General features: G+C 43.5%; 1 protein-coding gene across 9 annotated transcripts in view; it reads right to left on the bottom strand.

Moving 5' to 3' along the window:
• HMBOX1 (homeobox containing 1) overlaps nucleotides 1-21467 on the bottom strand; it is a 118525-nt gene that overhangs the window by 37427 nt on the left and 59631 nt on the right. For all 9 annotated transcript variants that reach the window (XM_083857405.1, XM_083857408.1, XM_083857403.1 and 6 more), the window contains 3 exons: nucleotides 20034-20119; nucleotides 11608-11718; nucleotides 4286-4439 (listed from right to left, as the gene is read on the bottom strand). In XM_083857405.1, coding sequence (XP_083713531.1) covers nucleotides 4286-4439; nucleotides 11608-11718; nucleotides 20034-20119 — 351 coding nt within the window. The remainder of the gene's footprint in view (nucleotides 1-4285; nucleotides 4440-11607; nucleotides 11719-20033; nucleotides 20120-21467) is intronic.

The following is a 21467-nucleotide window of genomic DNA, read 5'->3' on the forward strand; positions in this document are numbered from 1 at the left end:
CCTGACTCTGTTCTGCCACCTATGAAATGGGAATGATGGGGATCTGTAGCATCTCAGTCTTATTTAATCTAAATACACCTTTATGAAAGGAGCTTCAGAAGCAAAGACAAGTGTTAAAATAAAAACCCAGAGCCATAAAATCAAACCAAATAACCCTCAACCAGAAAGCAAAGTCTCTGCTCCCAAGACAAACTGAAATATGTTCAACTGATGAATTATTCATTTTTGTTTAGGACAGAATTTACAGTTATTTTAATTTAATCTTTGGATAAAGCATATACTTAAAAAACAACACTCAACTCCCCCCCTCAGTCTTTAACAACACTCGTGAAAAGTGCCTTAAAATGGGTACAAAATCACTGATTCTGCTGCCAATCTTAGTTATTTTTTTTTGCTTGAGAAAGAAGATATACTCCAACATGTGATTAGAAGAGAAGCATAAATCACTGGGGGGGGAAAAAACAAAAAAAATTTAAAAAATAGACTGACAAGACAACACAGCTTCATTAAAAAAAGAGAAAGCCCCAAGGGAATTTTCAATTTCATACTTCTAATGAGAAGGGTTGAAAAGAAGAAGCAAAGCAGAGAAAAGAAGAAAAAAAACCCCACCAAAACACGACATTATCTGTGGGACAAGACGTAACAAAAAAAGAACACGAAAGTGAACCAGAAAAAAGCTTTCAAGTTTAACCTCGGGTTTGCACAGAAAGGACTCTTGCAGTCTTAGCTCTTCTCCCAAAGGAGGGCAAAGCCACACAACAACACTAACATGCTCAAAACTCAGCATATTCCACGAGCAGGAGGCTCCAGAAGAGAACAGGTCAAGGTTGGCATCAGTAGCACTGCAGTTGTCTGAACCACACCTAGTCTGCAGTTAAATATAGAACTTTACTTTCTGGAACCACTGCTCCTCTTAACCTTCAGAGCATAAATATTCAGGGAGATATCTACAGAAAAATAAAAAAAGTAAAAGGGATAAAGAGACCTGAATCTATTGTCCAAAAAAATTCTAAGACCAAGGATTAATAAACTACCCTGGGAGGATTCCAAAAAAGCAGTAAAGGCTGGAGAATTGAATTACAGAAACCACAAGCAGCATCCTGGAAATCCAGTATAAACCAATTAGTTCCCTTTAATACACATACCCTGTACTCAGACCCTCAGGTGCATCAGACATTTCAGGATATGGCCCTAATTCTAATCTTCATTCTATCAGGTTGGCACCAATACAATAATTAATTGAACTGGAAATTTTTTTTGTTGATTTAAAGCTTTAAAAAAAAAAGGAGAAACTACTCCTTCAACCCTCACCCTTCTCATTCAGTTCATGGATCAAATCCTGACTGGTGCTGTGCATTTTCAATGGGAGAGGCTGTTCCTAAGAAACAAATCCCTCAAAATTTTGCAATCGCATTCAGATTCTTCCCTTGAAGTGCTCTCAGCTGGTTTTACACACAGACTTTTAGCAACTCCAACTTTTACCAACTGAATCCAAAACAAAAGCAAAAGCAGGGGGCACAATTCAGTGATGGAGCAGGTCAACACCCTCATCATCCTCAGCCAAGAAATGTTTCTACAGCATCACAGCAGCATTTCACAGGGAAGGAGGAGTTTTGCAAAGATTCCACTTAGGTCTGGATTCCACCCTCTTATCTCCAGGCACCGAACTAAACCATCAAAGTTAGTTCTAATTGCAGGAGGCAGCCAGAGAGGAAGATGCAGAGCCATCCTCTGAGTGCATTAGTGGGATGGAATTGTCTCCTGGATCTCTGTTTCTCCTTCCTGGACAGGTATCAGCCCAAATGTATGTGCACTTTCCTGAGGTTCCCAGAGCAGCAGTTCCAAACCAGGTGCCTAAATCCTTGTGTGCACCAACATCAGAGCCAGAAGCTGCAGGACACACAGACACAGTGCACTGAAAGTTGCATTTCTTACGGGAAAACAGTCCATTAAACTGAGATGCCTCCACTCAGAGTCAAAACTTAACCCTGCAGAGGAAAATGCAAATTACCAGACAAATGGCACCAGCCCACAGGCAATGCCAAACATCATTTTAGTGGCCAAATGCTTATTCCTGACCCTGGGGCACCAGGGAACCTGATCTGCTTGGGCCAGAGGGGGTCTGGTTACCTTCATCCTGCTGCTGTTATGAGTCATATCATGGCCAAGCCTGGAAAACTCCAGTGACCTGTAAGTGAAATTAGTGACTTTTTCCCAAGGGCTCCCAGAAGAGCATTTTTCTCCCACTCATTCAAAACTTGTCACAAAGAACAGCTCATCCTTACAGCTCAACGAGGCCTTTTAAAGCACAACAGTTAAACAACCATATTCCCATTGCTTTATGGTGTAGCTTTATTGTCACACAACACTTTTAACTGTGTTCTTGCCTCAAGTAAAACTCCTCAGCTTTGCCTCCCAGTATCTCACACAAGGCTGTGAAACCCAGCACTCACAGTGACCCAGCCAAGAGCTTGGCAAATTAATACTAAAAGCCAGGATTACGGCAATGTGGCAGCAGCAGAATAAGGAAAATCCTGGCAGCAAAGACCTTACAGAGCACAAGACACAGAGAACAAAACCAAGAACAACAAAGAAGAAGAATTTAATGAAAAATTAATAGATCGGGTGATTACGTATCTGCATTGACAACTGGATGATTTCCAGTGTCAAGACCAACTTGATACTTTCAATACCCAAACCTAAATCTCCCATGTTTCTAACAGAGGTACTAAAACACCACAGTTTTAATGTCTAGAGTGTCCCAGCAGAGAGGTGGGTGAGGAAAGGGTGGTTTGCTCAGCTCTCTATCAGCAGTTTCCTCAGCAAAGGAGTCTGAGGCACAATCAGGGTTCACACAGCAAATATCAGCAGTTACTGCACTTTGGGCCAGACAGAAACCAGGAAGAAAAACAGCCATGCCCTAAACAAGCCATGCCCAAAGAGCTCTAATTCTACTCCCCATAAGCATTTCACACACAGAGAGGGTTGATCAGGAGATGGTGCTGCCCTGAAGGCACACAGAGCTGTGGTGGTTCTGTCCTTCTGCACACACAATCAAGACAGACAGACAAAGCATTTCAAAGTGCTAAAGATCCTGTCCTGCCCCTTGCTCTGCCTCTGTGGAGGGGGGACACTAGAAAAACAAACTATCAGATCACAGGACTTTGCATTAATTGGGTCTAACAAAGCAGAACAGATTTCAAACATTTACATTATTTCCTTTGGGGAAACATCCAGGCAAAGCCAAAAATATCAATGCCAGATGAAATATCAGTGCCAGGCCAGAATAGGGAAACAAATATTTAAGTTACTGTTTCCAGTCCTGCAAAGACACACAAGTGTGTCCAGCCTGAGCTCAGGATTTCAGTCTTAGCTCAAGCCAAAGATGCTCTCCTGCTCCTCATCAGTTCCCAAGACCCTCATGCAAGCAAGAGGAAAGGGAAGCATTAAAGAAAGGGTAAAAACACATCCTACAAATCTGCTGGCTGAGGTCTCACCGGGGTTGCAGACTAGGGAGAAGTGTTAACACACACACACACAGTCATTCCATGGAAAGGAGGTTCCTCATGCTAAAGAGGGAAAAAAACTCCTCCCAGCCATTTAACCCCAGACAGAAATAAGCATTCATCCCTAAACTACATCCAAGTTCCCCAGCCCTTTTCTACTGCACATTATCCACAAAAGAGACATTCCTGTAAGCAGAGGGAAAGGCAAAGCACAACCAGAGCTCAGAAAGGAGAGCTGGGAGCTCTAATGATCACCTGCCACTCTGCATATGGATTTGAAAGATCCACTCTGCTCTGTGCTGTTCCCAGCTCCTGTAAAAGGGTTCTAAGAGCCTTTTTGGACCAGGAATCTACTGCTTGTTAGGCAAAGTTCTACATCCCAAACAATTACAGCGCTGCCGAAATGCCGGTACCCACTTTAAAACACCACGAGGCATCAGGAGGACAAGTCAGGAAAGTGCAAAGGAGAAATGCAGGATGGAAAGAGCTTGCAAGGCCCTCCCAAGAGAGCCTGGATCAGGCTAAGTGGAAAAGTTTCTGCAAAAGCAAAAAGAGCTCAGAACTGAGCTAAGGACACGATGTACAAAAATAAAGAGATCCTGCCCAGAGCAGCGTTACGATTCTTTAAACAACACAAGAGGCAAAACGGCTCCTCCTACTCCATCATCACAAATCAAATCCTTACAGGCTTGCAAAAACAACACTAGAGCAGGGAAAAGGACCCTTGTCTGGGCTTTAGAACTCCCATCTCCAAACCCCCTGAGAGAGCCACCACGTACCTCTCCATAACAGCCAGGCACTCCTTTCTCCACGTGAACCGACTGCCTCGCCGTAGTCGGAAGGTCCCAGAGGTAGCTGTGACTGGGGGAGGCGTCTGTCTCCATTCTGGCTCTTCTATTGGGATGGGAGCGGGTCTCATGCTTAGTGTAGCCCCTAAGGACAATAAACACTTTGTGTTTCCCAGAGGGTTAAAAGTCAGGCCCATCCTCTCCTGCTTGTGAAAAAAAAAAAAAATAAAAGACAAGACAGGTGATGAAACCATTCAAACTGAAAAAAAAAAATTAGAAAGGATTATCAGGATTAAAGCCAGCTACAGTTCCCATTTCCCAACCACCAAGGCAGAAGGGATGACCATGGAAATCCAAGGAGCTTAGGAAAATCTGTCCTGTCTTCATCAAGAGGAAAAGGAGCAGACACAGAAAGGGTGAGCTGTGCCCTAGCTGGGATTCATTTAGGTTGTGCTGACACCTCAGCTGTCACAAAATAGGAAATAGCAGTTTTCTATTTAATTATACAACAGTCTCAGGAAGCAAAATGGAAATTTATACCAAAGGTATTTCAATGTGTCCAAAGAGCTGAGAAAATACCTGAAGCAGCTCCACCAACAGAAAACACACTCTGTGGCCTGGGCAAACATGGGCTCACGAGTGCCAGGGTGCCTGAAAAAGTCACTGAAAGCAGATTAACATCACAACCTTCCTCTCCTGCTCCCCTTCTTTGGATATATTTCTCCTTTCCTTGAGTCTGAGCTGGAAAGCATCAGGCATGAGACAGGATTTGGCAAGATGCCTTCAGGAAAGGCCCCTTTGAAATTTACCCCTGATCCTTTCCACAACAGCCTCTCAGTTAATAAATCAAGATAAATAAATCAAGGTACTCTGGGAGATCGATCTTTCCTACATCCCTTGGTGAAGGATGGGAACCTGGGATAGGACACGAGGACAGAAACCAGGGTATGCTCTGAAGGACAGCTTTGTGCTCAGTGACTTCCCCTGCAGGGAAGAGAGAGCTGTTCTAGTGTGCAAGAAAAAAAAAAAAAAAGGCTGTATGAAAAGATAAATCACCACCTACATCCCATAAGCATCCTGAGTTCCAGTGGAATTCCTGCACTGAGCCAGCCTGGACAGATCCAGGAGGAACAGAAGCCCTGCTCAGAGTGTTGGGCACACTCAAGAGCAGGGCTGTGACAGCAAACCCCTCTGGGTGCTCAGGCTCACTCAGAATGGCTGGGATTTAATCATCAAAACACACAGTGTTAGTGCAACAACACTGCTCCTCTAATACACAGAGGAGAGAAAGGGTCAAGGGAACCTAAGACTTTAACCAATAAACAAATTCTTACAGCTAAAAAGCAAGAAATGAGCTGTTTAAGCATTTGGCCGTGTTCCTTTCCAGAAATGCACACGGAGTCCTTTCCCCTCCTGCCAGGGGCTTGCATCTGTGTTAGGTAGTGGAGCCCAAAATAATTTACAAATGTTCCCCAGGAGGAGTCAGTAGGAAGTGAAGCCCACAATCTCTGCCTTGCACACACAAGGCACGGTGCCTCTCCCTAATTCCCAGCTAACGAGCCTACACAGATTACTTGGTTCCATTGAAACATGAAATATTTCCTATAGTGCCAATTTACTGGGAGGCCATTTCAAGGAGAGCTCCTTATCTAGTCTTTCTGCTACTTGCACAGTTTAGGGGGCTGGGTGGCTATCAAGTTGCCAGGCTTTAAATACACTTCAAAAAGTTTAAAAAAAATTAGAATTTTAAAAAGAGACAGGGAAAGGAGGTAGCTTTCCCTGCATTGTGTTAGCAATATTCTTTCCCTACCTGAAGATTTGATTTCACAGGGAGAGTACAGGAGTATCAGTGATGCCTCACATCAAGGCAAAGATATACAGAGTCCTTCCATTAAGTTTGCCTGAGATTTTTCAGACAAAGGTTGAAAAAAAAAAAAAAATCTGCATTGAGAGCATAAATTTTCTGCTGCTGCTACAGGTACGTTCATGTACTGAATATAATACACTTTTTTGGTTTTAGTAGCCTTCCTAGATCAATTTAGCCATTTCTCTTTTCTATGGGGTAACATCAATATCAGCAGCAGATAAGAGAGGAATATGCTGAGAATTACAAGCAAGTACCCCCACAAAGCAAGAGAGAAGGATCTGAATGCATAAAGAGGCCCAAAATGGGCTTGGATGAATGTGTGGAAAAAAGGCAACATGGGATGCTCTGAGCCCCTTCCAGAGCCTAAAGGGGCTCCAGGAGAGCTGGAGAGGGACTTGGGACCAGGGATGGAGGGACAGGACACAAGGAATGGCTTCCCACTGCCAGAGGGTGGGGTTGGATGGGATATTGGGAATAAATTCTTCCCTGTGAGGGTGGGGATACCCTGGCACAAGTTTCCCAGCTGTGGCTGCCCTATCTATGGAAGTGTCCAAGGTCAGGCTGGACAGGGCTTGAAGCAACCTGGGATAATGGAAGGTGTCCCTGCCCATGACAGAGGGGTGGAATGAGATGACTTTGAACCCAAATTTATAATTTATGATACGCACATTTGATAAGAAACTTAAAGAGCTTTTCCTCATCCGCCTCTCTTCTGTGAGCTCCCGTTTATTCTGCTGTTCCAACATTCCATCACAATATTCTCACCACCCAGCTCCACTTCCTTATAACTTAGCAAGTTACACCCTAGTCACCAGTTCAGATTCTTTTTTTAAACCCCTCAAACAGCTTTTAAGGAGAAGTGAAACTTCTCTGCTGAGCAGACAGAGTGGAGAGAACGCAGCACAAGGTTCTCAGCGTGTGCATCAAACAGCAAGACACCTCTGAGGGGTGCAGAGGTGAACCGCCTGGGAAGAACTACTTTCACACACAGAAATGAAAGGAGACAGCTCTCACTCTCTGCCAGTGCTCAGCACCTTTTCCTACAGCACTGGGTTTTCTCTGTGAATTTTTTTTTTGTGTGACTGAGGATGCTGCAGATGGATTTGGGGGGAGAGGAGGCAGGAGAGGTGCTCTCCAACTGGAATGCAGCTTTCTCCACGTTCAAAATTCCTCCTGGCCAAGGTCTGCACATCCCAGAGCCCATCCTGAAGGGAGCAGTTCTAAAAGCATCACATGCACTCACTGCTCCCCATCCCAGTTCTCAGGCAGGCCCTGCCATGGAATGGTCACAGAAAGTCTCAGGCATCTCCCAGCCCCAAGAACCCATTTCCTGGCCAGTTTTCATTTGCAGCAAGTACTTACTGTACATTACCCTGATAAGAACAGATGTCTCACTTATTTTTAGCCAGGCTGACCCCAGATCACACAATAAACACCTCTTGGTCGGAGCGAGCCACGCTGGATTGAAATCAGCAGCAGCACAAGATTCTCTACAGAGCCCATGGTGGGGAGAAAAAGGAGCAGAGCAGGGATTCTTTGCTCTGCAGCTCTGTGGAACAGCACATCACCAACCATCCCTTCCCAGTGCAAACCTCGTGGGACAGCCAGCCCTTGATTTTGGGCTGGCTTTTCTTTCACAGCTAAACAACAATCGCTATGAAAAATAACAAGAGAGATGCTACGTCCTGATAATAACTCCCTTTCATTTTCCCTTTTGTTCAAGGAGCAAGAGCCCATGGTTCTCTCCAAGGTGACCACAGCTGCCTTCCTATTAGAGAAGAGTGGCAGAAATAAATACCCAGCCTAAATGGAAGCAGTGTGGATCCATCTGTAACTTTAACACATCATTTTGAGGTGCCAGCTTCAGTTTGCAGACACAGAAGCAAGAGACAAGCTTGAAGTTGATCCATAACAAACTTCCCACATTGCTCAACACCCAGTGCCAGGGAAACTAATCAGGCTAACAACTACCAATCCTAAAAAAAATAAAAAACATTTAAAATCTATGGGGCTCTGAATAGTGAGAACATTGCAGGACACTACCAGCTTCTGAAGTATATAAAATTTATCTATTACCAAAATGCTCAAAGTCCTCCACAAAACACAGGACAGACAAGTGGTGTCTGTATGAAAAAAGCTCCATCTAAATGAAAAGCATCCCTATTAATTGGAATAAAGACCTTTTAAACATCAGCATTTAGCATTGACTTCTTCCCTCCAACAAAAAAAAAAAATGCCTTTCACCCTAACTGGCAACTCCTTCCAGAAAAATTTACAATCAGTAGCACACTGGAATTCACAGCATTGCCATTAAATCTGACATCACTCCTAGCAAGAAAACATTGATTAAGACATTTTTTTGAGCAAGATTATTGCATGCAGTGGGACAAGTGGGTGTTTTTCTCCTGTTCCATGAGACTTCGAGTCTCCTTTGCAACATTCCAGTCTGGTGCTGTCTGAACACCCACCACCAAGGACAGGAGAAATGCAGAAACTGCCCATGCAAACCAGCAATCAAACCCAGGCAAATAACAAACAGCACATTCAAGAGCTCAAAGCCAGCTGGAAAAGAATGGAAGGGATGGAATTGCTGAGCCTCATCCATATAGGACCAGCATCTGAAACAGCAGCAATGCCCTAAAACTGCCCTAAGGCTCCCCAGCACCAAGTCCTTTGGTTGGTAGCACTGCTTGTGGATGATTTAAAGCATCACATAACATATTAAAAAAAATAAAATCCCTTTTGATATATTTTTAAGTCATAATTTGCTTAAACAAGCACAGTAAAAGACAGGTCCTGCTGTGAGGAGCTGAAGGCAAGGCAGGGGTGTCACCCACAGGGAACAGTCTCACCTGTATCCAGGAGATGGGAAAGGGTGAATTCTACAAGGTGCACAGAAAAACTGGCAGAGCCAAGGGAAAGTCTGCCAAGAGATCTCCAGTCCTTTCCACACAAACCATTCCCCCTTCACAGTTTAGAAATCTATTACATCTGCTGTCTAGTCCTTCAAAACTCTTTCAATATTTTCTTTCCACTACTACACAAATTCAGTCCAAAAATGGATTTACTCAGAAGAGCCAGTTTTTCAAGATAAGGAATAATAGAAATTGGGGAACCAGTAGTTCCCAAAAGTTTCACTTTGCCCTCAGATAACTCAGACCTGCAGGTCCTTCTGCACACAGACCTGACTCTCTCTCAAAAGACTGAGGTTTCCATCCCAGCAGCTGGAATTTGTAAAGATGGGATGTATGAGAACAGAAAGCCAAATGCCACCTCTTAGCAAGTGAGCAACTAGAAAAAAAACACACAGCAGTCATTTCATCCCTCAAGTTTCTTCCAAGGAGGACAATCTTTCACACCCTAGAGAGTGTGGTGATGGCATCACTTTTTTGGGAAGCTCCACTGATCTCCTCATTTTCTGGCTCTAAGGAGGACACAAGACCAGCTACTCTGTCTACTAATCACAGGATACTCTAAGTAGTAGCCAAAACTTCAGCTCCAGATTGGTTTTGTAACAGTGATTTAAATCCAGGATTCTCTGGACAAGGTTGGTACCTCCCTTTACACATTTGTTCATGCCCACGTTAATTATTCTTGGCTACCTGGTGTGACCTGCAGTATAATAGATGGCAATAACTCAAAGCAGTGGATTATCCTACAATGAATAAATAAACACAACCCCATTTTCCTCAGGTAGACTTTCCCGACAGTGACAGGAATACTGAAGGTTCCTCCTTCTACCTCAGCCTCTAAAAAGAAACCGAGGTCTGGCTCTAAAAGGAATTTAAGTGCATCCAAATAGTCCCTTGGCTTACACAGAGGAAACTATTTGCCTTTTACACTCCTTGAAAATGCTGTTTAAGATCTCTTATTGGGAAAAAAGGTTACACTCCAACAACCACTCTTGGAGGAGCTTTTCCATGTCTAAAGGAAAGCAGAGTTAACGTTGATTCATTTCAATTTCAGCCACAACCCTTCAGTGTGGGAAGTCTTCCTTCTTTAGATAACTCTCAAGAACAAAAGAACAATAGCTGAGCTCATGGATATGGGGAAAAAAAGAAGGTAAAAAGGAAGAAGTAAAGATTTTAGAGCTAAGTGGAACAAGGGTTCTGTTATTAGCACAAAATACTATTTCCTAAACAGCTTCATGTGGATACTGCAAATGCTGCAAGGCTGGGAAAAATCCACACAAGAGGTTTCACCTGAAGAGGGTTTTGGTGGTTTTTACAACTCTCAAAAACTCCCAAGTTTTCTCCACTACTTTGGAGACAACACCTTTCATCAAAGGGAAATGTCTGGGAGTTACTTTGTAGGGTAAAACTTGAGCCTTTCCAAGCAGCTGGTACTGGATGGTTGTACCCAGGAATTCTGCTGATCCTCAGTATGACAATACCAGCCAGTGCAAAAATCAAGGCTTCTTGGCATTTTAACTCTTTAAAAGAACTTTAAGAAAAAGAAGCATCAACATCTTAAGATGCTTAAGAGAAAAAACAGGCTCAGCTGTCCCTCAGAACCCACCCAATTTTAATCTGAATTATTCTCAGGCCAACTATCAGCTGGAACAATTTGATTTTCAGTTTACACATAAAGCAGAAGTTTTGAGGTTCTGTTTCCACTGGAGTTTTTCTTAGAATTCTGGATATCGAAGCCAAGTTCACATCAGAGAACCAGAGTTTTAAATTCCTTAAAACAATCACACAGTTAATTTAATCAAGCCGATGTTTAAAGGAAATTAAACAAAAATATTTTGATCTTCACAATAAAACTGTTAAAAGGGAAAAATAAGAACTATGGTCAAACAAAATCTATAGAGAAGAACAATACAAGGAAATTAATTCAACTGTGATTTTGAAGATTGCTGGTTAGTTAAAGATAATGAGGAGCTTTACTTCTCTTTTTTGTATTCAAGATCTATTTTGAGATTTGGAGAAGCAGGTGGGATTTGAAAGACACATCTCCAGCTTATCACTGTAACTATCAACATCCCATCCGTGAGCTTGAGATCCAACCCAAAACCCTCTGAAGATCCTCTCTGACAAACTGTGTGGGGGCTTTTTTGCTGCAACTTTATATTATGCAGGCATTATTAATGGTTTCTATTAGCTCATTCTGAAGAGCCTCAGCTTATATTTCAGGTTAGCTGACTAAAACTTCAGTGGCTGCTTCTGATTCCCAGATTTAGTGAGTGGTGGGAGGGCAGGGCAGGTATCTGTGGCTGAGTAACTGGACAGACAAGCCTGGATGAGGCAGGTCTGGATGAGGCAGCTCTGCATCATTTGTTGCAAAGCAAAAAGCAGATTTGTTCCCACCCCTCTAAAAATTAACCTGGTCAGAGGGAGAACCTCTGGAGTACCCCAGACCAAGAGGTGAAATATCAGTGGTAATAAACAAAAGGCTTCTATTCCGTAAATAAACAGCAGGAGATGTTTAGGCTGCATTTGTTTACCAGGATTTGTCTTCTCAAGCTGGTACCATCTGTAAAATGCCCTTTTCTTCTGTTCACTCAGGTCTGACCCCTGCTGCAACAGCCAATGGGAGATCCGGCTCTGGCTGATACCTGCGAAAAACCAGAACAGAAAAAAAAAAAAAAAAAAAAAAGAGAGAAAGAGAAAAGTTCTTCTTTACCAAACATATTTAAGTGGTTTATCTACTGATAAAAGGTGGTGTCTTACAAAGCCTGGTAACTTGTGATGCTTCAATTCCAGAAAAAGCAGAGTTGAAGCTTCCCTGCTCTGTCCCAAACTGTGCGAATTTCTCCCTTGGGTTGTGTTCAACCTCACCCAAGGAACACCCTGGAATAATCTGCACAATCAGCCCAAAAGCAAAGAGGGTAAAAACTGGGAAGCCAAAGCTATCACAAACTTGAATTGTCCATACCTTCCCTGATTCCTAAACTTCATCTGTGAAACGGGAACAAGTCCCCTTCCCCAATATTATATATAAATAATGATGGTTAGGAAATCCTTATCATTCAATGCTTGAATAAGAAGGGAGATAAACAGAGAAAACAGTTTATGTGATACAGATCACATCAGCCCAGAAATGGAACAAACCAACTGTCAGCAGTTGTAACAATGGCCAGAAAACAAACCAGATAGAGCAGCTGTCTGTCAGCAAAGCAGGAGCCAAGCTCGAGGTACCCAGGCATGAGGAGGGACAAAACACTGCAGTTTTTAAAGCAAGAGGTCTAAGAAAACAGTAAGAAAGGGAAAAAATTCCTTGAAGTTAGAAAAGTTATTTCTAAAGTGTGACAGGGAATGAAGGATCAATGCAGGAAGGGCAAAAAGTGATCAGCAAAGGAACTAAACAGAACAAGAGGTTTAGAAGTGCATGAAGAGGTCAGCATTACGTTCATCTGAAAATGTAAAAAAATGCAGTTTGCTGAGTAACTGAAGCACTACTTCAGAACTCCCTGTGCCTTCCACAAGGCCCTTCAGCCATTAGAACAGGTTAACAACAGCCAAACTCTCCTGAAAAGTGAAGTTTTAGGAGGTGCTCCAAGTACCAATATACTGCCAACACCACCTGTGCCACCACCTGCTTGGTGATATCACCCGGGCAGGTAGAGGCTGGTTTGCACACAGAACCCAAACTACCTCCCCCCTCTAGAGATACATCAAGGCTTTATAAGCTCTCATAATCATATTTAATTCATGAAAAACAGCCCCCTGTAGTTTTATCACTTCCAATTTGGGGGTTTATTATGGGGTTTTTTGTGTGTGTTGAAGGTAGTTAACTTCAGAATGTCTCAACTTGACTCTCAGGTATCATATTCAAGTGGGTTTACACCAACCAGATTTTTAAAATCACTGGGTTTGTACTCTTAATTGTTCTTCCTCAAACAGAATTCTGGAGGCTATGAAGTTTTAATTGTCCTGGGGGAAAGGGATGGGTGTGTTTTGTTTCAGATACAGCAGCTCACTGCTGTTCAGCAGAGCTGTGCCCACAAAACAGACCCTGATTTTCCCAGAACCCTCTCCCAGAGATTGCCTTGCCCTCAACTGACAGAGTTCAGGAACAGCTGGGGCAGCCAAGAACTGCCTACCCCCAGGGCCCACAGTGGGATCTAAAACTGAGTTTATACTACTGGGGAAGTGGAATTATTCAACCAAACACAACGCTCAGACCCTGCCAAGTTTACATCAAGTAACTGTGGAAGCACACAAGTTAATACCAAAAGAAGTCAGTGTAAGCTGATAACACTCTCTGGCCCAAAACAAGGCTCCAGCCTAGTTGAAATCCTGCCATCTGCATGCCTGATCACCAGTGCAAAGTCCAAGCTTTGAAAATTTGCAGCTCTTGACCTATTATGATTTATAAAAGCCATTTCTTGTCCTGGGCTGTGGGACACAAAGGTTTGTGTCTCACTGCTTTTGGCTGCCCTGCTCCCATTAATTAATCACTCCAGTCATTTACTTGTTTACTACGGTCCACTTACACTTATTGCAGTGAATTAGTGTGTGTTGAGTATTTGGATAACAACCTAAGATACAAACACAAAGCACTGGTAGATAAAAAATTATAAACAGAGGTTAAATGTCTGCCAGGAGTGGAAAATCCAAATTCTACTCAAGAGGCTGCCTGACACTGTCACACGTGGCACAGATGCCACCACTCAACATGCTCGAGGGCAAGGCACAGCAGCAGGAGCCAAAAAACTCAAGTTGGGTCTTGCCATGTCCACTTTCATGGAATCACAGAAAAAACTGAGTTGGAAAGACCTTTAAAGGTCATCCAGTCCAACACTCCCTGCAATGAGCTGGGACATCTTCAACTGGATCACGATGTTCAGAGCCCTGTCAAACCTGACCGTGAATGTTTCCAGGGATGGGGCAGACACCAACCTCCTGACCAACCCGTGCCACCATCATTATAAAAAGCTTCTTTCCACAAACGATGCACTGTCCCAATGTCCTGAACTGCCTCAAAGTTCTCCCATCTGTGCTGGGATCCTTTTGTGGCTGTCATTTAGCCACAGTAGCTGAGCCTCTGACTTACTGTGAGTCCTCACAGCTCATATAAAGCTGCTTCTGCAAAATGTTTTTAAGGCATAAAATTTATCTGTACCTTCAGCAAGGTTTGGTGGCCCCAAAACCATATCCCAACAGCTTGACCAACCCAAGGTTACATGCAAAGGCTTTCAGGAGAACTCATCCAGGATTTCCCAGATCCCAGTGCTGTGGGATCCAAATCCATCCTGAACTCCTTTCAATGTGAGAAACAAACCCCCCAAATTGTCGTGTCAGAGTTTCTTGCATCTCGAGTGGGTTTCACACAGTTGACTCACAGGACAGTGACCACCAGGACCCTCCTGTCACGTTGTCTCTAATCACACTCTGCTTCAGGGAATTGCACTGGCAGGAAAAAAAGAAATCATCCTGCTGCCAGAAGCAATTAATGAAATAACTTCTCTGGAGTAGTGAAAATCCAGCTGTGCTGAAGAAATTCACTCTCCAAGTGAAGCAGGGATCTCAAGGAAGGCTGTAGTGCTCCAAGCTCAGCATCAGCAGGGCCAGGAACACACCTGGTTATGGACACCAGCAGTTTTCTCACAGAAAATACTGAAGGAAAGTGGTATCCACAAAGGATTACTGCAGTTTAACTGCTGACTGCTTGTGTCACACACACTCCTTCCCACAGCAGGTCACACTTCCCAGTGATAAAGAAAACAGTCTGTGCTCACTACCCTGGCCAGCCCTGCTGTCTCCTACATAACTTACTTGAGGAGAGTTCCCCTTCCAAATACATAAAATAAATGGCAAAATCCATCAAGAGAAGGCCACTGCTATGTGCAGCTCAAATCTGCTCATAACCCTCAACTCTGCTATTCATCAAGTCTTTGGGAACTGGTTTTCACCTTCACAGATAGATTTGTTCAGCAGCTCTGCTTTGCATTTCTTTAATGTTTCTTTCAGGAGAGGTTTTCAGAGGCACCTGGAATACGTCAGACCCGGAGAAGAAAGTAACTGCCTGTGTTTTAATTCTTCACTTTGTAAGCAAAGTCCCAGATTCAGAGAACAAGTGCTTGCAAAGGACATCTATCAATTTAAGAGATTAGCAAGCTTGTTTACAGAAAACCTGCAAAGATCAAAATCATAGAAAAACAAATCTCTGTGTTGTCATGAGTATTAAAAAAGAAAAAAAAAAAAAGAAGGAAAATGTTTCTCAAAATGCAGTTTAATGCCATTTGAGATGATCAGTAATTCAGGAATTTTCTGAATTCTCTTCACAAGGGAACTAGTTAAGTTTCCCTGTGTATTGGCACTTGCTCAGCATCCCTCTGTGTGGGCTCCAAACCTGTGGGGATTTTATTTGTTCCAGCAGTGCTCCAAGGCTGCCCTCCACTGCACGTGTGTTTAGCATAATCTAAAGCCAAGTCCTGGAGATCTCCTATCAATTAAAGCAGAGAAAGGAGGACAGGGCTGAGTTGTACAAGCAGAATAATTGGGAAGGGTACCACAACTGCACCCTGGAAAGCTCAATGTGTATTTAAAACAACCCAATAAATGAATTCTGCATTTTACTGTTAATGGGGCTTTTTGGGTTTGTTTTTGTTTTTGTTTTTAAATGGTGGCTTGGTTTTTATGTTTGTAAGAACTGAGAAAATTGAATTGAAATTTCTGCTCTGTAACCTCAGGAAAATAAGTTTTTTTTTTTTTTTTTTTTTTAAATTCTTTCACTCCATATGTATAAAAAACAGGAAAGGTAGTGTTTCCAAACCTTGCAGAGGCATCATCCATCAAATCACTTTAGCCCATCTGCAGAGGGCTCATCCCTGTGCTCTCCTCCCTCTCTCCTTTACTGTAGAACAGAAAGACATCAACTCCTGAAAATATTTCCCCACCCTCCATCTAACTTTGAAAACTCACACAGCATCTCTGAGAGAAGTTTAATTTTCTCTCTTCGTCCTTTGCCTTCTGACCATAACCTGGTGCCCAAGTGCAATTCTTGTGGCAATTTAAGCAAATTGCAACACACAACATCAAATTATATTTGATAAAAATTTGGCAGCTCACCTGCCCCACGTGGGGCTGAACCCCCAGCCCTGAGCAGGCTGCAGGGATGCTAAAAGGAGCTCCCAACACCAGGATAGGAAATTCTGCAGGAACTATTATTAGCTCCTGTTTATACTGTCATTTTTCTTATCAGTAGGAGATTATTTATACAGAGCCCAACCCAAGTGCTTCTTGTTTATCTTATTACAGACACCATTAAAAAAGTTTCTATAAAAAGCAGCTCCTGTTTTTAGGACCAGCACTAGTAAGTGCTATGCTAAGTTTTTGCTTCTTATCAATCATCCCTTTATTTTCAAGTCACTTTTTAATACCCTGCTACTATTTTCCAACCTGCCCTGTCCTCTCCATACACCAGGCAGCCCTGTAGAATGTCTTCCAGGTTTAATTCTTCCTTCAGAGTCATTATCTAAATGACTTTTAAAGTTTCTGGTAATTTTATAAGGATTAAGAGAGCCTCAACATTTTTCTACTGCAACAGCTGACTTTAACCTTCAGCTCTGTGTTCCTCTCTCCTGCATCTTCCCTCTCCATCCCTTGCCTTGTGCTACAGCAGGAAAAACAAGAGGAAAAGCTGTTTACTGATGCAGAGCTGCTCTGTAGGACTATGGATTCTCTAAGTGCTTTGCAATGCTGGAATTAAGATGGGGAAAAATGAGAAATGTGTTTCTGAATGAAGGTGTAGTTTGAAGAATTAGCAAAATAAGGTAAAAAGGAAGTTTCGAGGGGTCACAGTTGCAATAGAGGTTTCTGCTCCAAGGACAGAACATGACAAGTTACAGAATGGGGATAAATAAGGTCATATGGACTGGGGAAACAGAGAATTGGTTGAGGTTGAAAGGAAAAGTTGCCAGCAGAGGTAGCCAAGCCACTCTCCTGGACAGAATCAGCCATAAATTTTTCATTTCTTTCTTGCCTCTTCCCGAGGCAGAAGGGGTGAAGACTAAAAGCTAATTTTTCTATTTTCCTCTTGTACAAGTGACTTCTTACTGAAAATCTTTATCAGTAAGACTAAGGCTGTAAATCCTGACCCCCATCTGGGATCATACACTCTGCAAAGCCTCTGCCTATACAAACTGTTTTTTCTACTGAACCAGAAGTGGTTACCAGACATTCCTTGGGAGTCTCTTCCCCAGCTGAAAGGGATGTGGGAGGCATCTGAAGAATACTCAAAGTCATCCAGCATTCATCAGGCCTGAGACAGCTCTGGAAGGGAGAGCCCTGGGACGCTCTGCTCCGGATCTCTGTCCTGAGCTATTTCAGTCACTCCTCACCACTCCCTGCTTTTGAGAGGAAGCTGATGTTTCTCCCTGCTAGAGCTGAGCACACTCTTTAATCTGGCCCTTCCAAACATCTCTGAGATTTACCATTTCTCTCAGATAAGCATTACTACATACTTAAGTGGGGCATGTAAGTGCTGCACAACTACTTACACAAGGCTGGGGGTTTATTTAAAACTAATCAGCTCCCACCAAGCACAGGGAGGATGACTGAGAGGCAAAGATGTCCTGTTTTCCCATGGATTTGGCTTGAAAACAAGGTAATACCACAGTGCCTTCAGCTCAGCCCTCATTCTGTCCCCACTGACACCCTGCAGTATTTCTCTTGTCCCTCTGGGAGCACACTGTGGATCCCCCTCGTGTTACACAGGAGTGGGAAGGGTGTGTGAAATTCAGTCAGCCACGTCTGAAGTGGATGGTTGGTGTCATTTACTCACAGGAGGAAACAATGAGAGCTCCCAAAGGCTAAATGCCAACTTAATGCCCACTGAAATCCAAGAGAACAGGCTCAGGATGGAAGGAGGGAAAGGATCAGGTGTGAGGAGATTGGTCTTGCCTTTCCTACAGCTTCTTGCAGGGTATCAAACACACACACACCAAGAAACTCAATTAATTATAATTAGATCCGTTCCTTTCACTGATACAGGATCTGGTGTGGTGATTCTGATTCAGTGACCCCACAGTCTCACTGACACAAAAAGGTTGGCTCCTTTTGGAAAAACTCCTTTTGTGCAGTTTTCCTCTCTCTGCACTACTTCTCTTGCAGGAGAAGCCAGCCTGACTTGCTGGGTTAATTCAGAGATGGGTTCTTCCAGGACTTTATTCAGGCAAGGAATGAACAAAAGCAGGAGAGTGACCCATTAACTACCAACATTTTAGAGTTCAGGTACAATTTAAGCAATTCAACTTATACATTAATTTTTGAAGTATTAGTGCTAACATCTGGTAAGACCAGTAAAATCCTTTACATTTATACAAATTGTTAATCTCATGATTTTCCAGATGAAACTGAGACCAGGGAAGGACAAGTCGTTTTACCCAGGATCACAGAAATATTGGAAACATGGAAGGAATTCCTGGCTCTGTGGCTCAAGCACCAGTTTGTGCTTGCCCACCTCAGCTGCTGCCATGTCTGCAAATCCACAGCTCCCAGACAGGTGGGTTCCTATGACATTGCAATTCCTGGAAATATCAGAAAATAAACTTCCCTCCTACTACTTTGGCATTCCCAGACATCAGGGAACCTTAAAAATTGTCTTTCTCAAGATCTTTATCCAAGCTCGGGTTAAAAAGTTAACAAATCTTAGAGGTGTAACATGAGATTGAGCTTTCTGAATTTTATCATCAAGTCTTTGTACTAAAAGAAGGGCTGGAGTGAATCCAGGGAAGGGAAGGGAAGGGAGCTGGGGAAGGGGTTGGAGGATCAGGAGCAGCTGAGGGAGCTGGGAAAGGGGCTCAGACTGGAGAAAAGGAGGCTCAGGAGGGACTTTGTGGCTCTGCACAACTCCTTGACAGGAGGGGACAGCCAGGTGGGATTGGGCTCTGCTCCCAGGGAACAGGGACAGGATGAGAAGGAACAGCCTCAAGCTGTGCCAGGGCAGGTTCAGGTTGGATACTGGGAACAATTCCAGCCTGGAAAGGGCTGTCCACCCCTGGCACAGCTGCCCAGAGCAGGGCTGGAGTCCCTATCCCTGGAGGGATTTAAAAGCCATGTGGATGTGGCACTTGGGGATATGGATCAGTGGTGGCCTTGGCAGTGCTGGGAGAGTGGTCAGACTCAATGGTCTAAGAGGGCTTTTCCAACCAGAATGATTCTGAGGCTGTTCCAGGCAAGGCCTGCGTGCCTGGAAGGGAGAAATAACAACCCCCCATCCCATGGAGGAGCACCAGGACTTTGTTACCCTCTCTGTAAAGCCCCGGGAACACACCCAGGGAAGAAGTGGCACCACTGCAGTGAGTTCACCTGTCTGGATGTGAGAGAGAAGGCTCAGGGCCCAGGGCACCCAGAACCACTGCTCCTTCCAGGTAAAACCTGAGCTGCTGTGGTCATCCCTCAACCTCCCTTCAGATTTTCATTAATTGTCACTCAAAGGATGGATAAAACTTCCAACTCTCATCCTCCAACTCCTGGCTGCAGTGGTACCAGCTGTAGCTGTGTCCCCTGACTATTCATATACTTTTTAATATATAAATACACATTATCTTTCTCTCTCCATACCCAGAGATGCAGATATGCATCTATTTGCCACACTCAACAACAATTTAAGAATTAAGGAAAACCATTTTCATTTTAAGATAAGAACTTCAGGCTTTATTATAATGCTGTAAAATAAAATCTGCCAGCGCAAGCCACGGGGAAAAAAAAAAAAAAAGAAAAAAAAAAGTGATTCACTGGGGAAGTTCCATGATGTGCAGGACAATGGGTCTTAAATCAAAGGCATACATTATCATGACTAAGCTGACAGATCTGCACTGCAATGCAGAAAGCCAAGTGATATTCCAACATCTGCACCGTGCTCAGACAGGCAGCCCAGACACAGAAATTCCCAAAATGAGGAAAGGACTCCCCGAGCTCTTACCTGTTACCTGTGCAACAACTGCTTGGGAAATTCTCCGGTTGGCGAGGAAGGCTTTGATCTCCTCCTTTATCACACTGCTGTCCCTCCTACCAAAACAAAACAACAACAGGACACACAAAAAGGTGGACAGACCAAAGTACACCTGCAAGATGCAAAATGCCTTTATTTCCTTTATTTAGGGGACAAGGAGTGGGGAAGGCTGGCATTAAAACAGCCCAGGTGCCTCAGTGCTGGACACTTCCTTTACCAAGTGTCACGTTTGATCAAAGTACCATAGCAGGAGAATGGATGACTCATGTCCCATATAATTCATATTAGGTGCAGCACTGCCATATGGAATGTACAAAGTTTCATTACACAGCGATGAATAAATCTCTCATACCAGCATAAAAACCTCACTCATAAAAATGAGGCAGAAAAATAAAAAATAAAGGATAGCAGGGCCTGCATGGTTAGTTACCCAAATGAATATGCATACACCAACCTCCTCCAGCATCCCAAGGAAGAGATCCAAAATTCTGCAGCCTCTGTCCTCACACCCCTCCTTCAGCCCCCTGCTTAGTCCAGAGCTTGCACTGACTGAACTGAGGTCTTTGTATGATTTTTACAAGGTTTGCACAGGTAGTTAAGAAGGGGCTAAAACTGTGTTAAAAATCAAATAGGTTGCAGGTTGCATATATACTGTGATAGGCAGCAAATTTCAATTGCAATAAACACATAGTTTGCCCCTCCTCTTCCTCTCTCCCTTCCTGAGAAGGGCAGGCAATTAACGCCAGCCTTTATTAGGCTTTATGAGACATTTCCCTTCCCCTTCTCCCCTCCTGCCCCAGCTGCATTTAAGGCAGACTCAACCTTGCAAATGTAAATGCAAAACAAATGCTGTGCTGTGGGTGCATTTTTATTCCTGTACCCAACACTCATCTTCCATATGCCTGCAAACACAAGTAATTTCAGTTTAAATAAGCACTAAAAGCATTACCTGAGACTCACTGCACAGGAACCCAAACCTCAGCCATGGGAACTTGGCACTCTATGTACTCACCCCCTTCCTGCACAATTCCATCATCCTGTAGCCGACAGCAAAATGAGGTTGATCGGCTTTTCTTATTGCTCATCTCTAATCCTCTCCCCCAAAAGCCACATCTTTCCCTGAAATCTCCAAACTACTTCCAACACATTTCCATTCTGGAGCCTATGGACCCCAGTGCTCCCACAGGTACTTCAGGAATGGAGCAGTTTGAGGGGGAAAAAAAAGAATAAAATCCAACATTATGACCAAAATTGTTTTGAGACATTTGGCCTTTCCTCTTATTTCTTTCTGCTCTCAAAGCCCACTGACTCTGACTTTCATCCTCAGGACTATAATCCCTTTCTTTCATCTTTGCCATAACGCTGAAAAGGAAGCTGCTAAAAGTAAAGGAAGGTCAGCCCTGA

This window comes from Zosterops lateralis (assembly GCF_965231275.1).
Source record: "Zosterops lateralis genome assembly, chromosome: 3".
Classification (NCBI taxonomy): domain Eukaryota; kingdom Metazoa; phylum Chordata; class Aves; order Passeriformes; family Zosteropidae; genus Zosterops; species Zosterops lateralis.